The sequence below is a fragment of the Drosophila serrata genome, unplaced genomic scaffold (genome assembly GCF_035046125.1).
Source record: "Drosophila serrata isolate PLE 108 unplaced genomic scaffold, ASM3504612v1 contig_276, whole genome shotgun sequence".
NCBI lineage: Eukaryota > Metazoa > Arthropoda > Insecta > Diptera > Drosophilidae > Drosophila > Drosophila serrata.
Window position 1 is genome coordinate 1,735,827 of NW_028257174.1, and position 17,939 is coordinate 1,753,765.

Consider the following 17,939-nt stretch of genomic DNA (forward strand, 5'->3'; position numbering starts at 1 on the left):
ACTCCTGCTTCCAGCTCCCTGCTCCCAGTTCCTGGTGCCTGCTCTTGCTCACAGTTACCAGGTCCAGTTCCGTTCCTGGTGACTGCTTCCAGGTACCAACTCCAGCTCCCAGCTCCTGCTTCCAGCTCCTGCTCCCTACTCCTGCTCCCAGCTCCTTTTCCCTACATATATCCTGGTGGCTCATATACAGAGCTGTCCTTACGTATACGTTATTTAAAGTGTAATAAATTTTCGCATGCTGCAACTACACTACGCTCCTTTCTCCAAACTGCTTTTTCTCCTTCTCTCTGTGTGTTGGCACCCTTGTGTGCCTGAGCGAATGGCGAACGCCATTTGCCATTAACATGGCGCACAGTTGGACATTTTCCATCCGAAATTCCAATTCCCCCTAGATTCAACTCCCCACAAGGTCTCCTCCCCAAACTCCTGTCAAGATTGGCCAAGGTTTCTGTGGACCCTAGGCCAGTCCAGTTTGGCTTGCAGTTTGCCGCCTGTGCGACCATTTTCTAAATGCAACTGGTAAAACTTTTACGAATTTCATTTTTGCGTTGCCAACTGTGGCCGTCAATGTCGATTAAGAGATTTAACGGTGCATGCCGCACCCCCAGAGGGACCCCAGAGGGACCAAAACGACCAGACATAGTCCATCCAGTACGGAGGACACACACACTCTCTCAAATCTCTATGTAACAAACCCCAAAACGGCATTAAAATTAAAGTTGCATTGCATAAAAGCTGACCGAAAGCCCCAAATCAAAACAGGATTCACACGCATTTATATGGTGAGTGATAAAGGAGAGAGAGTAAATAGAGATGGGACTAGGAATAAGGATAGGGGAAAGTAAGTAAGTAGTAAGGATCTAAGAGATGTGATGGATGGATGACATAGCAAAGCAAGGTGACTAATTAGATGTCTTAAAAAAAATTACTTAGAGTAGTTAGGAACTCATATTAAAACAGATTTCAGGTAAGTTGATAGGAAAAGTATGAAAAGTAAACAATTTAAAAGAGATATTCAAATTAGTAGACAGCCTATGATAGATGTGGTGAAGGAAATTCAAAAGGAAGATAAGTTATAAGATATCTCAGTTAAAAGGATTTATATAAATAAATATGAACTTGATCACTTGTTAAAATAAGGACTTAAGTGAGTAGATAAATAAGAAAAGATAAAGAAGTCAGGGTCGAAATAATAAGAAATCAATATTCAAAAACTATTTTAAATAAGTTTGACTCTTTACTTTGTGCATCACTTTAAATTATAATTAAGTAATGGGATTAATGTTAATAGAGGAATTAATTGAAAAACAAATAAATAGCTACCTGAGCTTAATCTAACATCTTTATATATGTAATTATATATGTAATTAATATCCTTGTCATGCATAAGACTTACCGAAGTAGGGGACACGTGGTTATTCCTTTATCGATATTGCTTACATCCATTCCAGTTTAGACTTATAATCCTGGTTACTTTAATTAGGGTAATTATCGCATCAAAAATCCTCTTCCTGTTTATCCAGTTGTTATCCATTGGCCAGATGATATTTCTGGAATCGAAGGTTGATCACTATCACTAATCACTTTCACTATAGATGTTAACGCTAGGTACCCCTAGGACAGACTGAGGCGCGCCGGCCGATAGCGCCTCTATTTATAGTTCCCGAGGGAAGAGAACAGAGAAAGTGAGAGCGAGAGACTAAGAGCTAGTTGGAGCGACGCCTACAGCTGCACAGTGGGAGTGAGAGAGAGTAAGAGAGAGCGATACCGCGAAAGAGGGAGAGAGCTGTTGATGCTGATCAAGAATATGTTTACTTAATAAGGGAGTCAATGCGTGACAAACTTTTGACTAAAATTATAATAATATAATAACAATAAAGCTAAAACTAAAAACATTTATATATAACATATAACATATAACTATAATTAAGAAAAGGTTGACATAAATTAAAGGCAAGACACTAGAAAAATTAAGGCAAGTCAACCATTAATAAAATTTTTAAGAGGTAAATGTTATATTTTTTTAAAACTTAAGGTGTTCTTTTCTCTATTTCGTTTTTTTTTTTAATATAAGGGCGAATTTAATTTATTTTGTTTGTGAATTTTTAGTGAAACCATGATTTAATTTACCATAAAATTTGTGCCGATAATACGATAATACAATAATCAACTGATTCTAACATCCCTAAAATGAAGTAAAGGCTTTGATATAATATATTAAAATTAATTCAAAGCAACGCGCCTTATAAGATATTTCCTGAAAGCATTTAACGCCTTAACTAAAATCAAAATACTATTCTAGTAATAAAATAATATCAAAATTAATACCAGTTTTATAAAAACATTAGCATTAAGTCATATAATTAAGCCATATGCCTTACTTTAGCTACTCTCCAGACCGAATCCCACAAGCAATGCCATTAAAAACGGATGCACTGCCCCCCCAAGTGTTTAGTTCTGGGAGATGCCAAGCATTAGTCTCTCATTTTATAGAGTTCCTCTAGAACACTATAGGTGAGCAAAGAACCGAAACGAGTGACTCTTGAGTGGCCACCATGACATGGCACGTGTCCGCGTAGCTGTCCATGGGGTATCCTAGTAGGTTCTGTATATATATATATTTTTTTTAGGAAGGAAGGATGGAAGGAAGCTCTATTTCAGTGCAGTGCCTGGTGCCACTACTGATGATGATGCTCATTCCTTGGTTTGCTTTATTATACACCACACATGGCAAGCTCCTTTTATGGTCTCTACGTGCGTTCCAGGCGGAACCGGAAATGGACCATAAAAGGGCGTAGCCATTTTAGCACAGGAAAGGGTTTAGTTTGCAGTTTTAGATTTCATCCAAAACAAATTGGTTACATGTAAACCTATTGATTTAAGTTGTTGGAATAGGAATTAAATGTATATTTAATATAAATAAAGCTTAGTTTAAAAAGAAAATTAAGCTGGAAGCTAAAGCTAATAAGTTTTTTATAATTTATTGTGATTTCTAGGATAAATGCCTATAGAAAATGTATTAAAAACCCCCCTCTAAAAACTCGCCACTGTCTCACCTGCTTGGAACATGTGTGACTTCTTCAAACTATATCCTATACACATTTATATATGTATATATATAATTTCATTCAAGCATATTTTTCCTGTGTTGTGATTTCAGTCTGTCGCAGGAGCAGCAAACAGCAGCGAATGGGTTTTATGGCCACTTGACTGCCGGCTGTCACCTTTCGTCCTAGGACACACACACTCACTCAAACACACACACACACACACACGGTTAGGCAGAGGCATACTTCAATTAGCAGATAATTTACTTTGGGCTCATCAGAGTTCATCAGAGCGCTAATTGAAGCGCTTTTAGTAGTTGCGACCCATAAAAGCAATGTCTGCGGGCGACTGTGTAAGTGCGTGACAGTAAGTGGGGTGTGGTGTGGTGTGGTGTATTGGTGTAGTATGTTGGTGTAGTGTGTTGGTGTAATGTGTGTTCTGTTGTACTTATGCGGGCGGCTACACTTTTTATACCCATGACAGGATATTCAAGATTTGTAGCAAAAGTTACAGGAGACATTTTTCAGTCAATATTATTGTTATTAAAATGTGAACAATGTACTACAACAGAAGAGGAATTAATCTAGTGTTACAGAAAAAACTATGATAACTTTAAAAATATCTTTAATATTTTGTTATTGTTAAAGAAATAAGAATTCTTTTTAAAATTTGATAATTTTGTTGAATTTTTCAGTTAAAGTTATACTATACTATAAGTTTTGATTTAATAATAAGGTTTTTCTGGATTCGACATACCTTTTAAACATGTTTAACAACAATTGCAACATTTTATAGTACTTTTTTAGAAGCATTATTTTACTGAATTAACATAACTATATTTCTTTGGGTGGAAATTTAAAGGCTTTACATTATTTTAATGAAAGAAAAATATGAAAATCTGCCTTAAATCATTTTATTTCCTACTTTTAGAAACTTTTTTAATTGAGTTTAGAAACTATTTTTGTTTTATTAATTATTTTGTAATAAAAAGGGTACCAAAAGGCTTCTGACAAGCTAACTGTCTTTCTTGTGGCATTTTCGGGGGTTCAAAATGAAAAATGCTGACACAAAAGTGTTGCAAGCCGGGCTCTTATGGCTGCCTCAGTTGATTTCAGGGATCAACGCTTCGCAGACCGATTAAGTATTACCTCATGCTCTTGGTCCTGCTCCTGCTCCTGCCCCTGCCCCTCCCACAGTCTCTCTCTCCCCTCCCTTTCGGCTTGCAATTCAGCATTGCTTTTGCTAATTAGGAAACCGAAAAAACCAAAGCAAATGCAATTTTCCCCAGAGAGAGGGATAGCTAGAGATAGCAGGACCATGGGAAGGGAGAGTGTTCGTGGCATTGCTTAGCACAGACCGCAACCGCAAAACAATAAGCAAAGGACAATGCAAATGAAGTGCAGGCCACACACATGGAGAGGGGGTGTCCTGACCCCAAGCTCCCCTTTTTCCCCTGCGGTTGTCGCAGTCAGGAGCAGGACTCATCTCTTCACAGGATGTAGCAACAAAATGTTGAAATATTTATAACAATTTTGTTGCAAAATTTTGCAACTCTATTGGAAATATAGTTTTAAGATGTTAAAGTTTCTTAAAAAGGAAGAAATGTCCTTAAAAATATGATAAATATTCAGGATATATTTAGTAAAACAAAATATATTAATTTTTCTTGGGTTCTTAGTTTTCTTTGTGTTACCCTTAGAACAAAGAAATAAATAAATAAAGAGAAAAAGATAGGAAGTTGGCCTGTCCTTTGTTTTGCTGACAAGTGTCTGAGTCCTGGAACTGCCTTTCCCCTGGCGGCAGTTCCCTTTCAGCACTTTTTTTGTTGTTGTTTATTTGTGGGACAAAACTAATGTCATAGTCACGCCGCATGACGTTGACAACAATAATGTTGATGATGCTGGAATGTGCCAGGACAAACCCCTCATTTTTACTGCAGTTTAGCTAACACCTACGTAGCTACAGTTGGGGTCATAATAATAGCAAATAAATTGATTATAAATAAATACTAATTGTTTTTCCAGAACTTTAAAATCAATTAACAAGGTTCCCTAAACAAAGCTTTTTCTTTGGTAGTATATACTAGTTAGAATTTAAAATTGTTATTCATCTCACTGTATACAAATTGTTAATAATAATAGATATAGTTTGCAATATTACAAGCCATTTTTTATACCAAAATGGAGAAGAATACATAAAGTTATTATTATTTAAGCAGTGCTCTGAAAACTAGGCTATGCAATTTTTTGACGTCCGAGTTGTTTTGTTTCAAAATTTTATAGCACACTTTTCAGGGGAATTTGAATAGAACACAAAATGGCACAGGTTTATCTTGGTGTTTTAGGATTTATTCCTTTTTTTTAGAATTAATTTAACATATTTAAATAAATTATTTTATTTTATTTATTTATTAATTAAAAATAACAATAAAAATATAAAAAATTGAGTAAATAAACGTTTCGCTTCAACAAAAGTCTTCAGTTGGGCTTTTATTAAAAAATATAGAAATAAATATATCAATAAATACATAATTAAGTTTATTATTATTTAGTGTCAGTATTTCAACTTCAGGTGTATATATATTCCTCACTTTTCTACCTGCTCTTTGGTTTATATTACGATGACGCTGTTGATGATTTCACATTTGCATTCCTTTGTGTGGCCTTTGCTTTTTGTTGTTTAGCTTTTATTGTTCTTCGACTCTCACACCTGGTTTTATTATCACACAGCTCTGGGGCAACACACACTTACCCACACACACACACACACACTAACACACAGTTCATTAAATTTGCAAGCTCTCCTGTCCATAATTGGTGGAAATCAAAACGAGAGATGGCCCACTATTTTTGGCATAATTAATGCCGCAAAAAGCAGTGAGAGGGAAATGTGAAAGGGGAAAATGTGAAGGACGAGGGGAAAATGGTGTAAATTTCACTGGCTAATGGCAGCAAATTTTCATTTTCACATTTTGCTCTTCCTTCAAGCCCCCTTTCCCTGTGTAGTCACTACTCTCTCTACTCTGTATATAAATTTAACAGGCAGAGATACATTAAAGGTTGCCCTCCTCTTCTTCTGGAAAACGCCTCTGCAAATATGGCAGCCAATGCACTGCAACAAAATTTTGTTGCATTGAATTATTTATTTATAAAATATCATAACTCAGCCAAAAAACATAAATTTCGATTCGGAAAACGTCTCTGTGCTAGTTTTTATTAGGGTAATAACTCTGCATATTCAATTTTAAATTTAAACAAATTGACATTTTTACCAATTTTGTGTGTCCTTAAAAAAAGGAAAAAAGAACATTTTTTGGCAAAAAAAATTTTTTTTCCTGAAGGTGTCTAGAAAGATTGGCCTGTTAATGCTGATCAAGAATATATATGATTTATAGGGTCGGAAATTATTCCTTCACTTAGTTTTAAGCTTTTGACTGAGCCCGGAGCTCTTAAAATCCAATACATTTCAATACATTTCCCTTGATAAAATGATATATAGGTTTGGATATGATTTCTTCTTCTATATACACATTTTCTCCCTGTGCACCTGCATGTGGCACACTTTGTGCGGGAATAATGAGATGGCAATGCGAGTGCATTTTGTAGCCAATTTCAGTTTCGTCGAGGAAATGCATTGGGCCAAAAACCCAATGATGGACTCTCTAACCCCACTCTACTATCTCTGTCAATGTGGCCAATATGCCTGTCAATTTTCCTGACACAATTTGACTGCCTTAGCTTAGGCAATGGTCAAAAGAATGCATTAAAGAATGATTTTTAGGCAATTTTCCTGTCGCACCACAAGGCGTATACGTGATATAGAAGGTGGTTGCTTCTACAAAATCTCTGTTGTTTATAGAATTTCTTTTGTAAGGAAGTAAGGGAGGAACACGAGTTGCTGGAGATATGCAGGACCCGTAGGAACCACACATGGTCGTTACTTTGTGCATAATTACGTAATAAATCTGATTTCCATGGAGAGCAGCAAAAGCAGCACATGATGATGGAACGAGCGCACAGGATGCACGAGCCGTAAAAGTTTCCCCGGAAAACCAGGCCCCAGGTCAAAGTCGGTCCACCTCCCCCTCCATACTCTCCTCCTCCCCTTATACATATAATTCATTATTAAAAAGGCTTAATGACAAAACTTTTGCATCATTTTTAAACCGAAAAATACAAATTATGGGCAATATGCAGAATGAAAACCCCACCAGTTTCAACCTTGTGAAAAGTTTTAATGAGGATTTTTAAACGAACCAAATTTACACACAAATTTCACAAATCTCAGATATTTTTAGAGTATTTTTTTATGATTTAAATGTTTAGCTGTCGTTTTAATTATAAATTTCTGGAGAAACAGAGTAATTTAAGGTTATTTTATTGTTGAAAATCAGGAAAAGAGAGAAAACAGTATATATTTTTTATCAAATATATATTAAAGAAAACTTTCTAGAGAAAGGAAAGTCATTTAAGTTTATTTAATTCTTGTTTTTAAATAGTTTTTATAATAATTTTTGTTATTAAATCTTTCAAAAAATCGTTAAAAACTTATTTAAAGCTGTCTAAAAGCGGGATATAAAATAGTTGTTGCATTATTTTCATATGAATAAATGAAGTTTTTATTATTTGCCTGGAGTCCATATATTTTTCTCAAGAAACTTTATATTTCCCACTTTTATGCCTCTTATATATTGTTTTAAAATCTTCAGTTATAAAGTAACATATAATCATGACACATTTATATTAAATTTAATTTAAACATTACAACATGACTATGAAAATTGCACTTTAGAGCTGTCATAAGATGTCCCCAGAACCCAGAAAACCCATTTAGATATGAAAATGATGCCAAAACAAATGCGAAATGTGGAAAATGTGCAAAATGCTCCGAATTTTCAATGAGCTGAGACGCAATTAGCGAGAAAACTTCAAGTGCAAATGCTTATTCGCAACGAGATTGCTGGCAAGCGTCGCCTGCCTAACAATTACTACTATCTCCGCCATTTGGCTGCGCTTTATACCCGCCATTATGGTTATTATTTCTGTGCTGGAACGCAGGAAGCGGAAATCGCGCCAATAAAGCTGTGACTCTAAGAGAGAGAGAGAGTTGAGTCTCTCAGGAGGATGCCAGGCTGCCAGGCTTAATGGGCCGAACCGTGCCCACAAGCCAGAGATTAGTTGTTGGTAACGGGGTCTCAAGATTTTCATCGCGTTGCTAATTTCGCTTATTATTATACAGTGGTTATGTACATTTTTGGTTACCAAACATCAGCAAAAAAAAAAAGAATCAGGAGAAAGTTTCATAGCCGAAGTCTTAGTAGAAGTAGTAGTAGCTGCTTTGCTGGTTTCCTTCCTTAAAATCCTCCTCCTACGCGATACCTAAAAAGTTTACTTAACTGCAGGATGCAAACTCCCTTTAAAACTGGCATAGAAATACCTATTAAGTTCGGAAACGTCTTGCTCACTTGTCCTGCAATGAACTAGCTTAAGAGAGCGAGAGTGTTTCTAATTAAAAAAACCTTTTACCAACTATTTTCTTTAAAACTGGTATGTTTTTATATAAATTGCAATACTGCTAAGAATATCGATATTGGGGGAATACATCTAAAGTTCTTTATATCGATATTTAAAGAGCTCTATGAAGAAACCACCTTAAACTATATGCATCTTGAGACAGCTGTTCACTTGCCGTTATAGGCAAGGAAACAGTCCTGCCAATCTGGCAAAAATATAATAATAATAAACAATAAATTTGGTTTCCTACCTCTTGCTGATAGTATATAATAAAGTGATGAACTGGATTAAACGACAATATACAAATAATTGTATGCAAAATGAAAACTAACGAAATTTAAAAAACCATATTTTTGGTATTAAAAAATTTGTTAAATACCATAACTTTAAAAATCACAGAAGCTTTTGTTTAAATATTTCTCTGTATTTATGATTAATTATATCAACAACTTATCACGATCTAGACCCCGAAACTAATATCTATAATTAATCAAAGATTCCTTAACAAATATTCTTTTAGTATTATTTTCTTCTGAGAAAAAAAAACCTAAAACAATAACAAAAGCTTGTGTGGTGAGTTCGCCAATGGTGAATGGTGAATAAATTGCTTTTATCCATCCCTGGTTTGGAAAATAAGCAACAACAAAACAAAAAAACGAGCACATGCCGCCGAAGAAGTGCAAAATAAATCGTTTTCTATATTAAAACTCTAGTTTAAAACTAAATAGAGCAGAAATCTGTGACCAAAGTGAGTTTTTAACAACAAAACAATAGATTAATGATTGAATACGAAACATTCTTGCAGATGCCTCGCAGCAAAGAACAAGAACCACGGAAGACAGAGCAGCGTCCGAGGAAGCAACACGTGGTCCAGCCCACCGTCAATCCTTCGATCTACCTGGAACTAACCTATATAACTCTGCCCGTACCTGGAAGTATCCTGCCCAATGTGGTGACTGGAATTCGATATCGCAATTCTGATTTCAAGTCCATGTCGGTCGACACTCTGGCCCGCATGATTCAGGGTGAGTTCGTGGAACAACTGGGCCATGCCACCGTTTACAAGATCATCGATTGCCGATATCCATATCAATTCATGGATGGACACATAATGGGTGCACTGAATCTCTATTCACGCCACAAAATCCTAACGAATTTTCCCATGGAGAAGGAGAAGTTGAAAGTGGAAACGGTTGCGCAGCGACTACGTCGTCGTCCTTGCATTTATGTGTTCTATTGCAAGTTCTCCTTGGAGCGGGCACCCAAGTTGCTGAGTTTCCTCCGGGCCAAGGATCAGCGACGGGAGTATACGGAGCTATATGTGCTGCAAGGTGGCTATGACAAGTTCCATAAGCTCCACCATCAGCTGTGCGAAAAGGAGAAAGAGCCCATTTACGAGGAAAATATAATCTTCTATTGAGAGAAGGGAAAGCCATGACCTTAAGCATAAGGGAACTCCTTAGGTTCCCTTAGTGAGGATGGAGAGAGATAGTATTAAATTGACATAAACTTTGAGACTTAACAAAGAACATAGAGCAAGACTATATGAACTATATAAACTATAGATCAAAACTATATGGACTGTATAAACTATAGATCAAATCTATATAAACTATAGATCGAAATTATATGAAATGTATAAACTATAGATAAAAACTTTAGATAAACAAATATATATAAACTAAAGATCAAATCTATATGAACTATATAAACTATTTATCTGATATCTTGAATTTATCACATCAAAATCTTTAAAAAGGAATCAAAAATAAAATAATATAATTATAAACTTAAGAATTTTAGAAAGTATATAGGTTATAGTTTTTTCTATACTTTACATAAAAGCTAAATATAAAAACCTTGATCATACAAAATCAACATATACAAAGTTAGACAATAAAACCCAATTAATTAATAGATAAATATAGGCTAGCATATGCCTTTAGAAATTAGTTTTTTTTTTTTTTTTAGATAAACTTAGATAAAGCTAAATGTACTTTTGCAACAGAGACCAATGGAAAATTTAATGGAAAACCCACAATTTATACAATAAACATAAAAAAAAAGGTCATGAGAGTTGTTGAAACCATAACAACGATTAATATTGCTGTCATTGTTGTTGAAACTGTTTATTCTTTAGCACTTTTTGCACTTCTCCACGAACTTGCCGTTTTCTTATGCGACTTTTGAGCAGAAGCCTGTAGGCAAAGGGGGTGTCCTTTCCCGTCCTGTTCTGTCCTGTCATTTCATAGTTTCACCCAGGTATGAATTACTGCAAATTGTAATAATTTATGCAATTATTTGTGTACCAAACTGGGGGAAAAAGTTTCTTTGTTGTCTCGTTGCAGCGATATAAAAAGCAAACTTGCACTTCAAAACTTTCTTGTTTTGTTGCAAAAAAAAAAGAAAGTTCCTGCCATGGCAAACGCATACGCAAAAAAAAAACAAGATGGGTGTTTGGGAAAAACTAAAGGAAAATCCCCATTTATAAGTAGTGTGCCTCTAACGATAATGTCACATGGCTTGGGCCGCATATTAACTTGGCAAGCAACCGCAGGTAAGAGAAACGAAAATTTGCAGCTAACTAGTTGCTAACTAATTACCAAAAAAGAGGAACAAAAAAGTGTAACGTTACCTTAGAGACATTAAAACCCTTGGGACTAAAAATAGAGAACACAAAAAATTGGTAAACTTTCGGGCAGGAAAAATAGTTGTTGCCACAACTCAAGGACTCCAGGAAGCGCAATGAACTGCGAGAAAAACAGGCTGAGGAGTCAGGACAAGACAAAGTGTAAACATTTTGGGCCAACACAACTTTCGCCCACTCACCTAAGTAAGGACAAGGACTTGGACTTGGACTCGGTCTCGGTCTCAGATGCAGACAATTGTAAAATGTTTTTTAATTTGACCAAAAATACTTTGGAATAGTCTGTCCGCCGCAAGGCAGAAACTTTTCCTAACTTCCGAAGCCAAACATTTCTAAACGACTTGCCACATATGAGCGAGTGCGTGGTCCTTGCACTGCTGTCCGTTCTGTCCGTTGTCCCTACATTGTCCGTTGACTGTTTTCTGTTGGCTTAGAAATAATATTAAAACAAATGAGGTAAATATTAACGACAAGAAATTATTAAAGATATTAATAAATCTTAAACAAGAAAGGAAGCTAACTTCGACACGCCGAATATAATGTCTTTATATCAAATTTGATGAAAATCTGTTGAAAACTGGAAAAGTTATAATTATTTTCTTAAGATTTTCCTATCGTTCCTATGGCAACTATATATATGTATATATATAGTCCACCGATCCGCAATGCTCCGACTTATATACTAGTGAAATTATATAGAAGAATAACTCGATAGTTTCAATCAAATAGCTTGCTCTTGAATTTGCTCAAAAACAAATCTCGCACATGTGTGCTATGATTCCCAACTAGTTATAACCTTCCCGGAACGAAGTGACTGCTGCCGGCCACGTCTCGGAAATGTGTTGTGTTACAAATTTGCAAGTCATTGTTTATTAGTGTTCAAAGTTAGTAACTGATCATTCATACATACTTACTGATCATAGATACTCAATGTTCAGAGTTACTTAATGTTCATTGATACTTACTGATCTTAGTTAATTACTGGACATAATTAATTACTGATCATAGTTAATTAATCATAATAGATACTAAATGTTCAGAGTTACTTACGGATGATGGATACTTACTGATCATAGTTAATTACTGGTCATAGTTTTATAAATCGTCCGATTGTTCCTATGTCAGCTATATATATGTATGTATATATATAGTCCACCGATCCGCAATGCTCCGACTTATACACTAGTAAAATTATATAGAAGAATAACTCTAAAATTTCAATCAAATAGCTTACTCTTAAATTTGCTCAAAAACAAATCTCGCACATGTGTGCTATGATTCCCAACTAGTTCTAACCTCCCCGGAACGAAGTGACTGCTGCCGGCCACGTCTCGGAAATGTGTTGTGTTACAAAAGTTGCAAGTCATTGTTTACAAGTGTTCAAAGTTAGTAAATGATCTTACTTATTGATCATGGTTAATTACTGATCATATATACTTAATGTTCAGAGCTACTTAATGTTCATTGATACTTACTGATCAGAGTTACTTACTGGACATAATTAATTACTGATCATAGTTAATTAATCATAATAGATGCTAAATGTTCAGAGTTACTTACGGATCATAGATACTTACTGATCATAGTTAATTACTGGTCATAGTTTTATAAATCGTCCGATTGTTCCTATGTCAGCTATATATATGTATGTATATATATAGTCCACCGATCCGCAATGCTCCGACTTATATACTAGTGAAATTATATAGAAGAATAACTCGATAGTTTCAATTAAATAGCTTGCTCTTGAATTTGCTCAAAAACAAATCTCGCACATGTGTGCTATGATTCCCAACTAGTTATAACCTCCCCGGAACGAAGTGACTGCTGCCGGCCACGTCTCGGAAATGTGTTGTGTTACAAATTTGCAAGTCATTGTTTACAAGTGTTCAAAGTTAGTAACTGATCACATATACATACATACTGGTCATAGATACTCAATGATCATGATTAATTACTGATCATAGATACTTAATGTTCAGAGTTACTTAATGTTCATTGATACTTACTGTTCAAAGTGACTTAATGTTCATTGATACTTAATGTTCATTGAAACTTACTGATCATAGTTACTTACTGATCATAGTTACTTAATGTTCATTGATACTTACTGATCATAATTACTTAATGGTCATATGCTAGTTACTTCCTGTTATAGTTACTTAATTTTCATTGATACTTAATGTTCATAAATAATTACTGATCCTCGACATTTAACACCTGTTTCTTAGGCAGTTATATTATATAGTATTCCGATCTTTATAAAACGAAAAACAAAATTCTATATATTAAATAAATCTGCATACTCTTTTAAATCGCTAAAAAAAAAAATAATTTTTTTTGTCAAATTTGTGTCTATTTTAACCCAAATAAAATTTTGAAAATTTATGTTTCTGCCGGAGATGAAAAGAAAGATTCGCCTGTTGATGCTGATCAAGAATATATATGATTCATGGGGTCGGAAATGTCTCCTTCATTTATTTTCAAGCTTTTGATCCTGGGTAAGGATATATTTACTAACGGTATGTATCTTAGAATTCATGTGGTTCTTCTTTTTTTATTGCAGCATATTTGAAATGTCCTTGCCATCGAGAAAAGTTAACAACAGTCTCTAGGCGAGAGCCCTTTCCTGGCTATAATAATAAAAATTGCACGTTACGCTTGGCTCCCTCGAAGGTGGCTGGTTTTGCGAAGGATTTTCGGTAGCTGGACACTAAGGCATATCAAAAAATATTGTACGTCCGACTAATGTTTATGTATGAAGTGCCCACTCTTGCTTTTTCTTTCCGAAAAGTCCCACTTTAGTTCTAGCCCTGAGATCCGGTTTCGGTTGCACAACTTTTCGGTTGTTATTTTAAGTTAATGAAAATGTAAGATGACCCCACCGGACGGAGGGGGTGGAGGAGGAGCTGCTGGCAAGTCTAACCGAATCTGAGTGGTCATTGTGGTAATGCAATGTTATGCGTACACAACGGAACGAAACAGGATAGCCAGAACACACAGAGAGAGAGCCACTTAAGGAAACAGTTGGCATAATGAAAGGTTCAGCAATTGCTGGGGGAAATATGTACAAGGTTTAGCTTTAAGTCAAAAGAAATTCAAGAAAAAATCTGAAAAGAGGACAAAAGAAAGCCAGATTAAAAAACCCTTGCTAGAAGCATTGCCAGGTGAAAAAATATATATCCTTGAAACTGGACAGCATTGCCAGGCTTGACACGCAAGCAGTTAGGAGTTATATGTCCGGAAAAGGATAAAGTGAAGCATTTCTAGGCTTGAAAAAAGGAAACCACTGAAAAATTAATTATTTTAAAGCATGAATAATGAATTTACAAACAATATACAGAGGAAGAAGTTTATCTGATAAGAAATAAAGCTTTGTCAGAAAAAGTATACCTAAGACATTACCTATTCATTTTGTTTATTAAATCCTCTATCAACATATTTAAATTGATTTGAATCTTTAAACCAAAATATCGATCCAGCCGGGCAGCAAATGTGTCCAATAAATTTGCAGCGCTAGCCGCCAAAAATGTTAAAATAAATAAATCTAAAAGTTATCTAAGCGTGTCCAAATTCGATTTACAGCTACAAAAAAATAACAAAACAAAGCAGAAAGCGCAGGCGAACAGGCTCAACAAAAACAAAAGATACAATGAGTATGAGAAATTTAAAATGGCAACAAAGTGCAAATGAAAAAAAAATAAAAATAAAGCAAAACAGGAAGTTAACAGACAGAACTTTGGCAATGCCAAATGGAATGAAAACAATTTGCCCAGACACATTTTTTTGTATACATACAGGATATATAGATACAAGTAGTATTTATTTTAAAATATTCCACTCGAACAGAGGTGAAACAATTTACTATAAACAATGTGTGTGTGTGCATTAGAAGGCCCAAAAAGTACAATTTATGTGGTTGAATGAATTCAATAATATATACATCTTTTTTATTTTTTATTTTTATGGCAGTAAACCATTTTCCTCAGGGGAGAAATTGCAAATAAATACAAATTTATTTGAAGGGTAAAAACAAAACAAAACAGATTTGTTTTGTGCAAAATATTGCTTGGAATATTTAGTTCTTTTAAGATTATTTTATTTAAATAAAAATAATAAGAATATTCAGTGGAAAATTTAAGAAGTGAATTTCAAAGGATAAGAGTCCAGTGTTGCCAGGCGCGAAAATAAAGCATGCAGGGGCTGCCATCTTTAAAAAATATTACTTTCAGCACTACCAAGCCTAAAAAAATATATAAAAAATTGGGAAAAATCCTAATGAATTTAAAGTTCAAGTCTGATAACCCATTAGACTCTAATTTTAGGTAAAAATAATAATATATTCAATAAAATTCAATAATATGCTCTCTTCGATGTGAATGCCGGCAGGACTAGCTGCCGACTAAACGTTATTGTTTCGAAATAGAAGGTAAAAGGACAAACTCACCTCGCCAGTGTGGTGGATAACGGTGTGATGGGTCCTTGAATGTGGGTGGTGTTGGGTGCTTGTCCGTTGTGGGTTTGCAGGTCGTGTGCGGTGGAACTTCGGTTGGTGATTGTTTGTCTATTTATATGCTCATTATGTTTTCGCGCTTGTTTTACCAGCGAGCGAAGCGGCAAGGATGCGACGAGGTTTGGTCCTTTGAATAATGTCCGGCCATACATTGTGGTCAGTGGGGGGTAGCGCCTGATTTTGGTAGAATGGAAATGGGAACGGTGAAACAAAGGATCGTAGGCGGGCACCAAAAACTTTGCGGAGGATGATGACAAAAAAAAAAAAGCAGGGATAGCAATTTGCTGGCTCCTATATACTTTCTACTTTTTTTTCGTCATGACTCGACTAACTCCGGGGCGGACATTGTCCTTACAATGAAACTGCTTGTCAATCACTTGTGTCCTTCGGTTTCTTTCCGTTTTTTTGTGCGCTGCGAAAGGGGCCACTCATCAATTAGTCAGCCTCTAATTAGACACCGAAAGAGAACAAAAAGCGAAGCCAGACTTTTCCTGCCCTTGATGATGGTTAAGTGGTGGCACCTTTTTTTGTCGACTTCCAAAGTCAACTGGTTCGGTCCTGAGCGGTTCTCCAGAAATTTAGGAGTCCTGTGCTGTCCTAAAGAACCACCTAAACAAGTAAATAATAAAGAAAATAATTAATAAGACAGACAAAGGCAAAGCTTTCGAGGAAGGAGGGTGTCACGGTGGCCAGGAGAAATCCAAGGAGGTTATGGGGTTTTCTAAGACGCAAAGGGAAAATATTAAAAAATATAATATTATAATAATAATAAGTAAATAATAAAACCTATAAATATATCAATAGGAATTACTTTCAAGAAAAATAGAAGTCACAGTCGTCAGAATGTCCCAAACTGTAACAGAAGATACTGCATACCTTTACAGGGTATTATAATTTCAGTCAAAACCTTGAAACTTAGTGAAAATATAATTTTCGACCCCATAAATCATATATATTCTTGATCAGCATTAACAGGCGAATCTTTCTAGCCATCTTCGGCAAAAAAATAAATTTTCAAAAAAATTTCAAAATTTTATTTGGGTTAAAATAGACACAAATTTGACAAAAAAAAAAATCATTTTTTTACATTTTAAATAGAGTATGCAGATTTATTAACCTGATCAAAGCTAACATAGAACTGCTTTCCGAATTAAAATTAATGCATTTTTGACTGAGTTATGAATTTTTTAAACTTTAATTTTTAGGAAAATGTGTCATATAAAAATATAGTTAATATCGATTAAAAAATGGGATTATAATTTTAGTCAGAAGCTAAAAACTTAGTGAAGGAGTCATTTCCGACCCTATAAATCATATATATTCTTGATCAGCATTGACAGGCAAATCTTTCTAGCTACCTTTGGCAGAAAAATACATTTTCAAAATTTTTTCATAATTTTATGAGAATTAAAATTGACAAAAATGTAACAAAAAATTTAAAAATTTTACATTTTAAATAGAGTATGCAGATTTATTAACCTGATCAAAACTAACATAGAACTGCTTTCCGAATTAAAATTAATGCATTTTTGACTGAGTTATGAATTTTTTTTAACTTTGATATTTAGAAAAATGTGTCATATAATAATATTAATAAATATATTTTCAAAGAATGCGAATAATCAATAATCATTCTAATCTATAAAATAAAAATATCTATATATGTGGAAATCGCTTATTTTCAACTCTAAAATATATTCAATTATAAAGAAAACTGCTCAGCATTAAAGACTAAGTGTTGGCTGTATTGCCAAAAATATTTAAAGATTACCTGCAGCCCATGTCTGCGTATCGATATGAAACCGCATATTCCTGAAATTACATCCTTCGGCCATATGCATATATGTATATACATTCATATGTACATATATGTATGTATATATCTGCGGTGACCACAAATCCCAGTTGATTTTCCAGGAGGACGAGATGCGAGACAAATCGGATTTCGGAGTTTTTCCCCCAGTGCCATGACCTGCCACCAAAATGAAACGTTTGCGGTTTTACTTCATAAACAATTTGTGTATATTTCATAAATATTTTTAAACAAATTTTCGGTGTCCTCTATTTTTTTGTTTCTGTCCTGTTTTCTGTTATTGTTGGTTCGCTGCTTTGTTTGCATGGCGGTTGCCATGTTTTATTTGCGGGAATTACACTTTTTCGCTTTTGGGGCGAGAAAAGGACGCTGCAGCCGCAAAGGATCAACTTTTTTTTTTTTTAA

The 17,939-nt window shown here is 34.8% G+C and overlaps 1 protein-coding gene and 1 long non-coding RNA gene across 4 annotated transcripts; one reads left to right on the plus strand and one right to left on the minus strand.

The window, feature by feature from the left end:
- Positions 1 to 1,396: 1,396 nt before the first annotated feature.
- Positions 1,397 to 17,543, minus strand: LOC147643188 (uncharacterized). Of its 3 annotated transcripts, none has more exons than XR_015272252.1 (3): positions 17,493 to 17,543; positions 15,656 to 16,330; positions 1,397 to 1,550 (listed from the first exon to the last, which is right to left on the minus strand). It is a non-coding gene; the product is annotated as an uncharacterized LOC147643188 (long non-coding RNA). The 3 variants fall into 3 exon arrangements; XR_015272251.1 differs by lacking the exon at positions 1,397 to 1,550 and adding an exon at positions 15,256 to 15,451; XR_015272250.1 differs by lacking the exon at positions 1,397 to 1,550 and having other exon boundaries at positions 15,256 to 16,330.
- On the plus strand, positions 9,189 to 10,146 carry LOC110180429 (cdc25-like protein phosphatase twine). The gene is made up of 2 exons (XM_020948099.2): positions 9,189 to 9,309; positions 9,367 to 10,146. Exon 2 carries the CDS (start codon positions 9,367 to 9,369, stop codon positions 9,979 to 9,981), a length of 615 nt encoding a protein of 204 aa, XP_020803758.2. The 5' UTR covers positions 9,189 to 9,309; the 3' UTR covers positions 9,982 to 10,146.
- Positions 17,544 to 17,939: the final 396 nt, after the last annotated feature.

Excerpts from the sequence above, each read along its gene's own strand:
- LOC110180429 (XM_020948099.2), top strand. The coding sequence starts at position 9,367 with ATGCCTCGCAGCAAAGAACAAGAACCACGGAAGACAGAGCAGCGTCCG.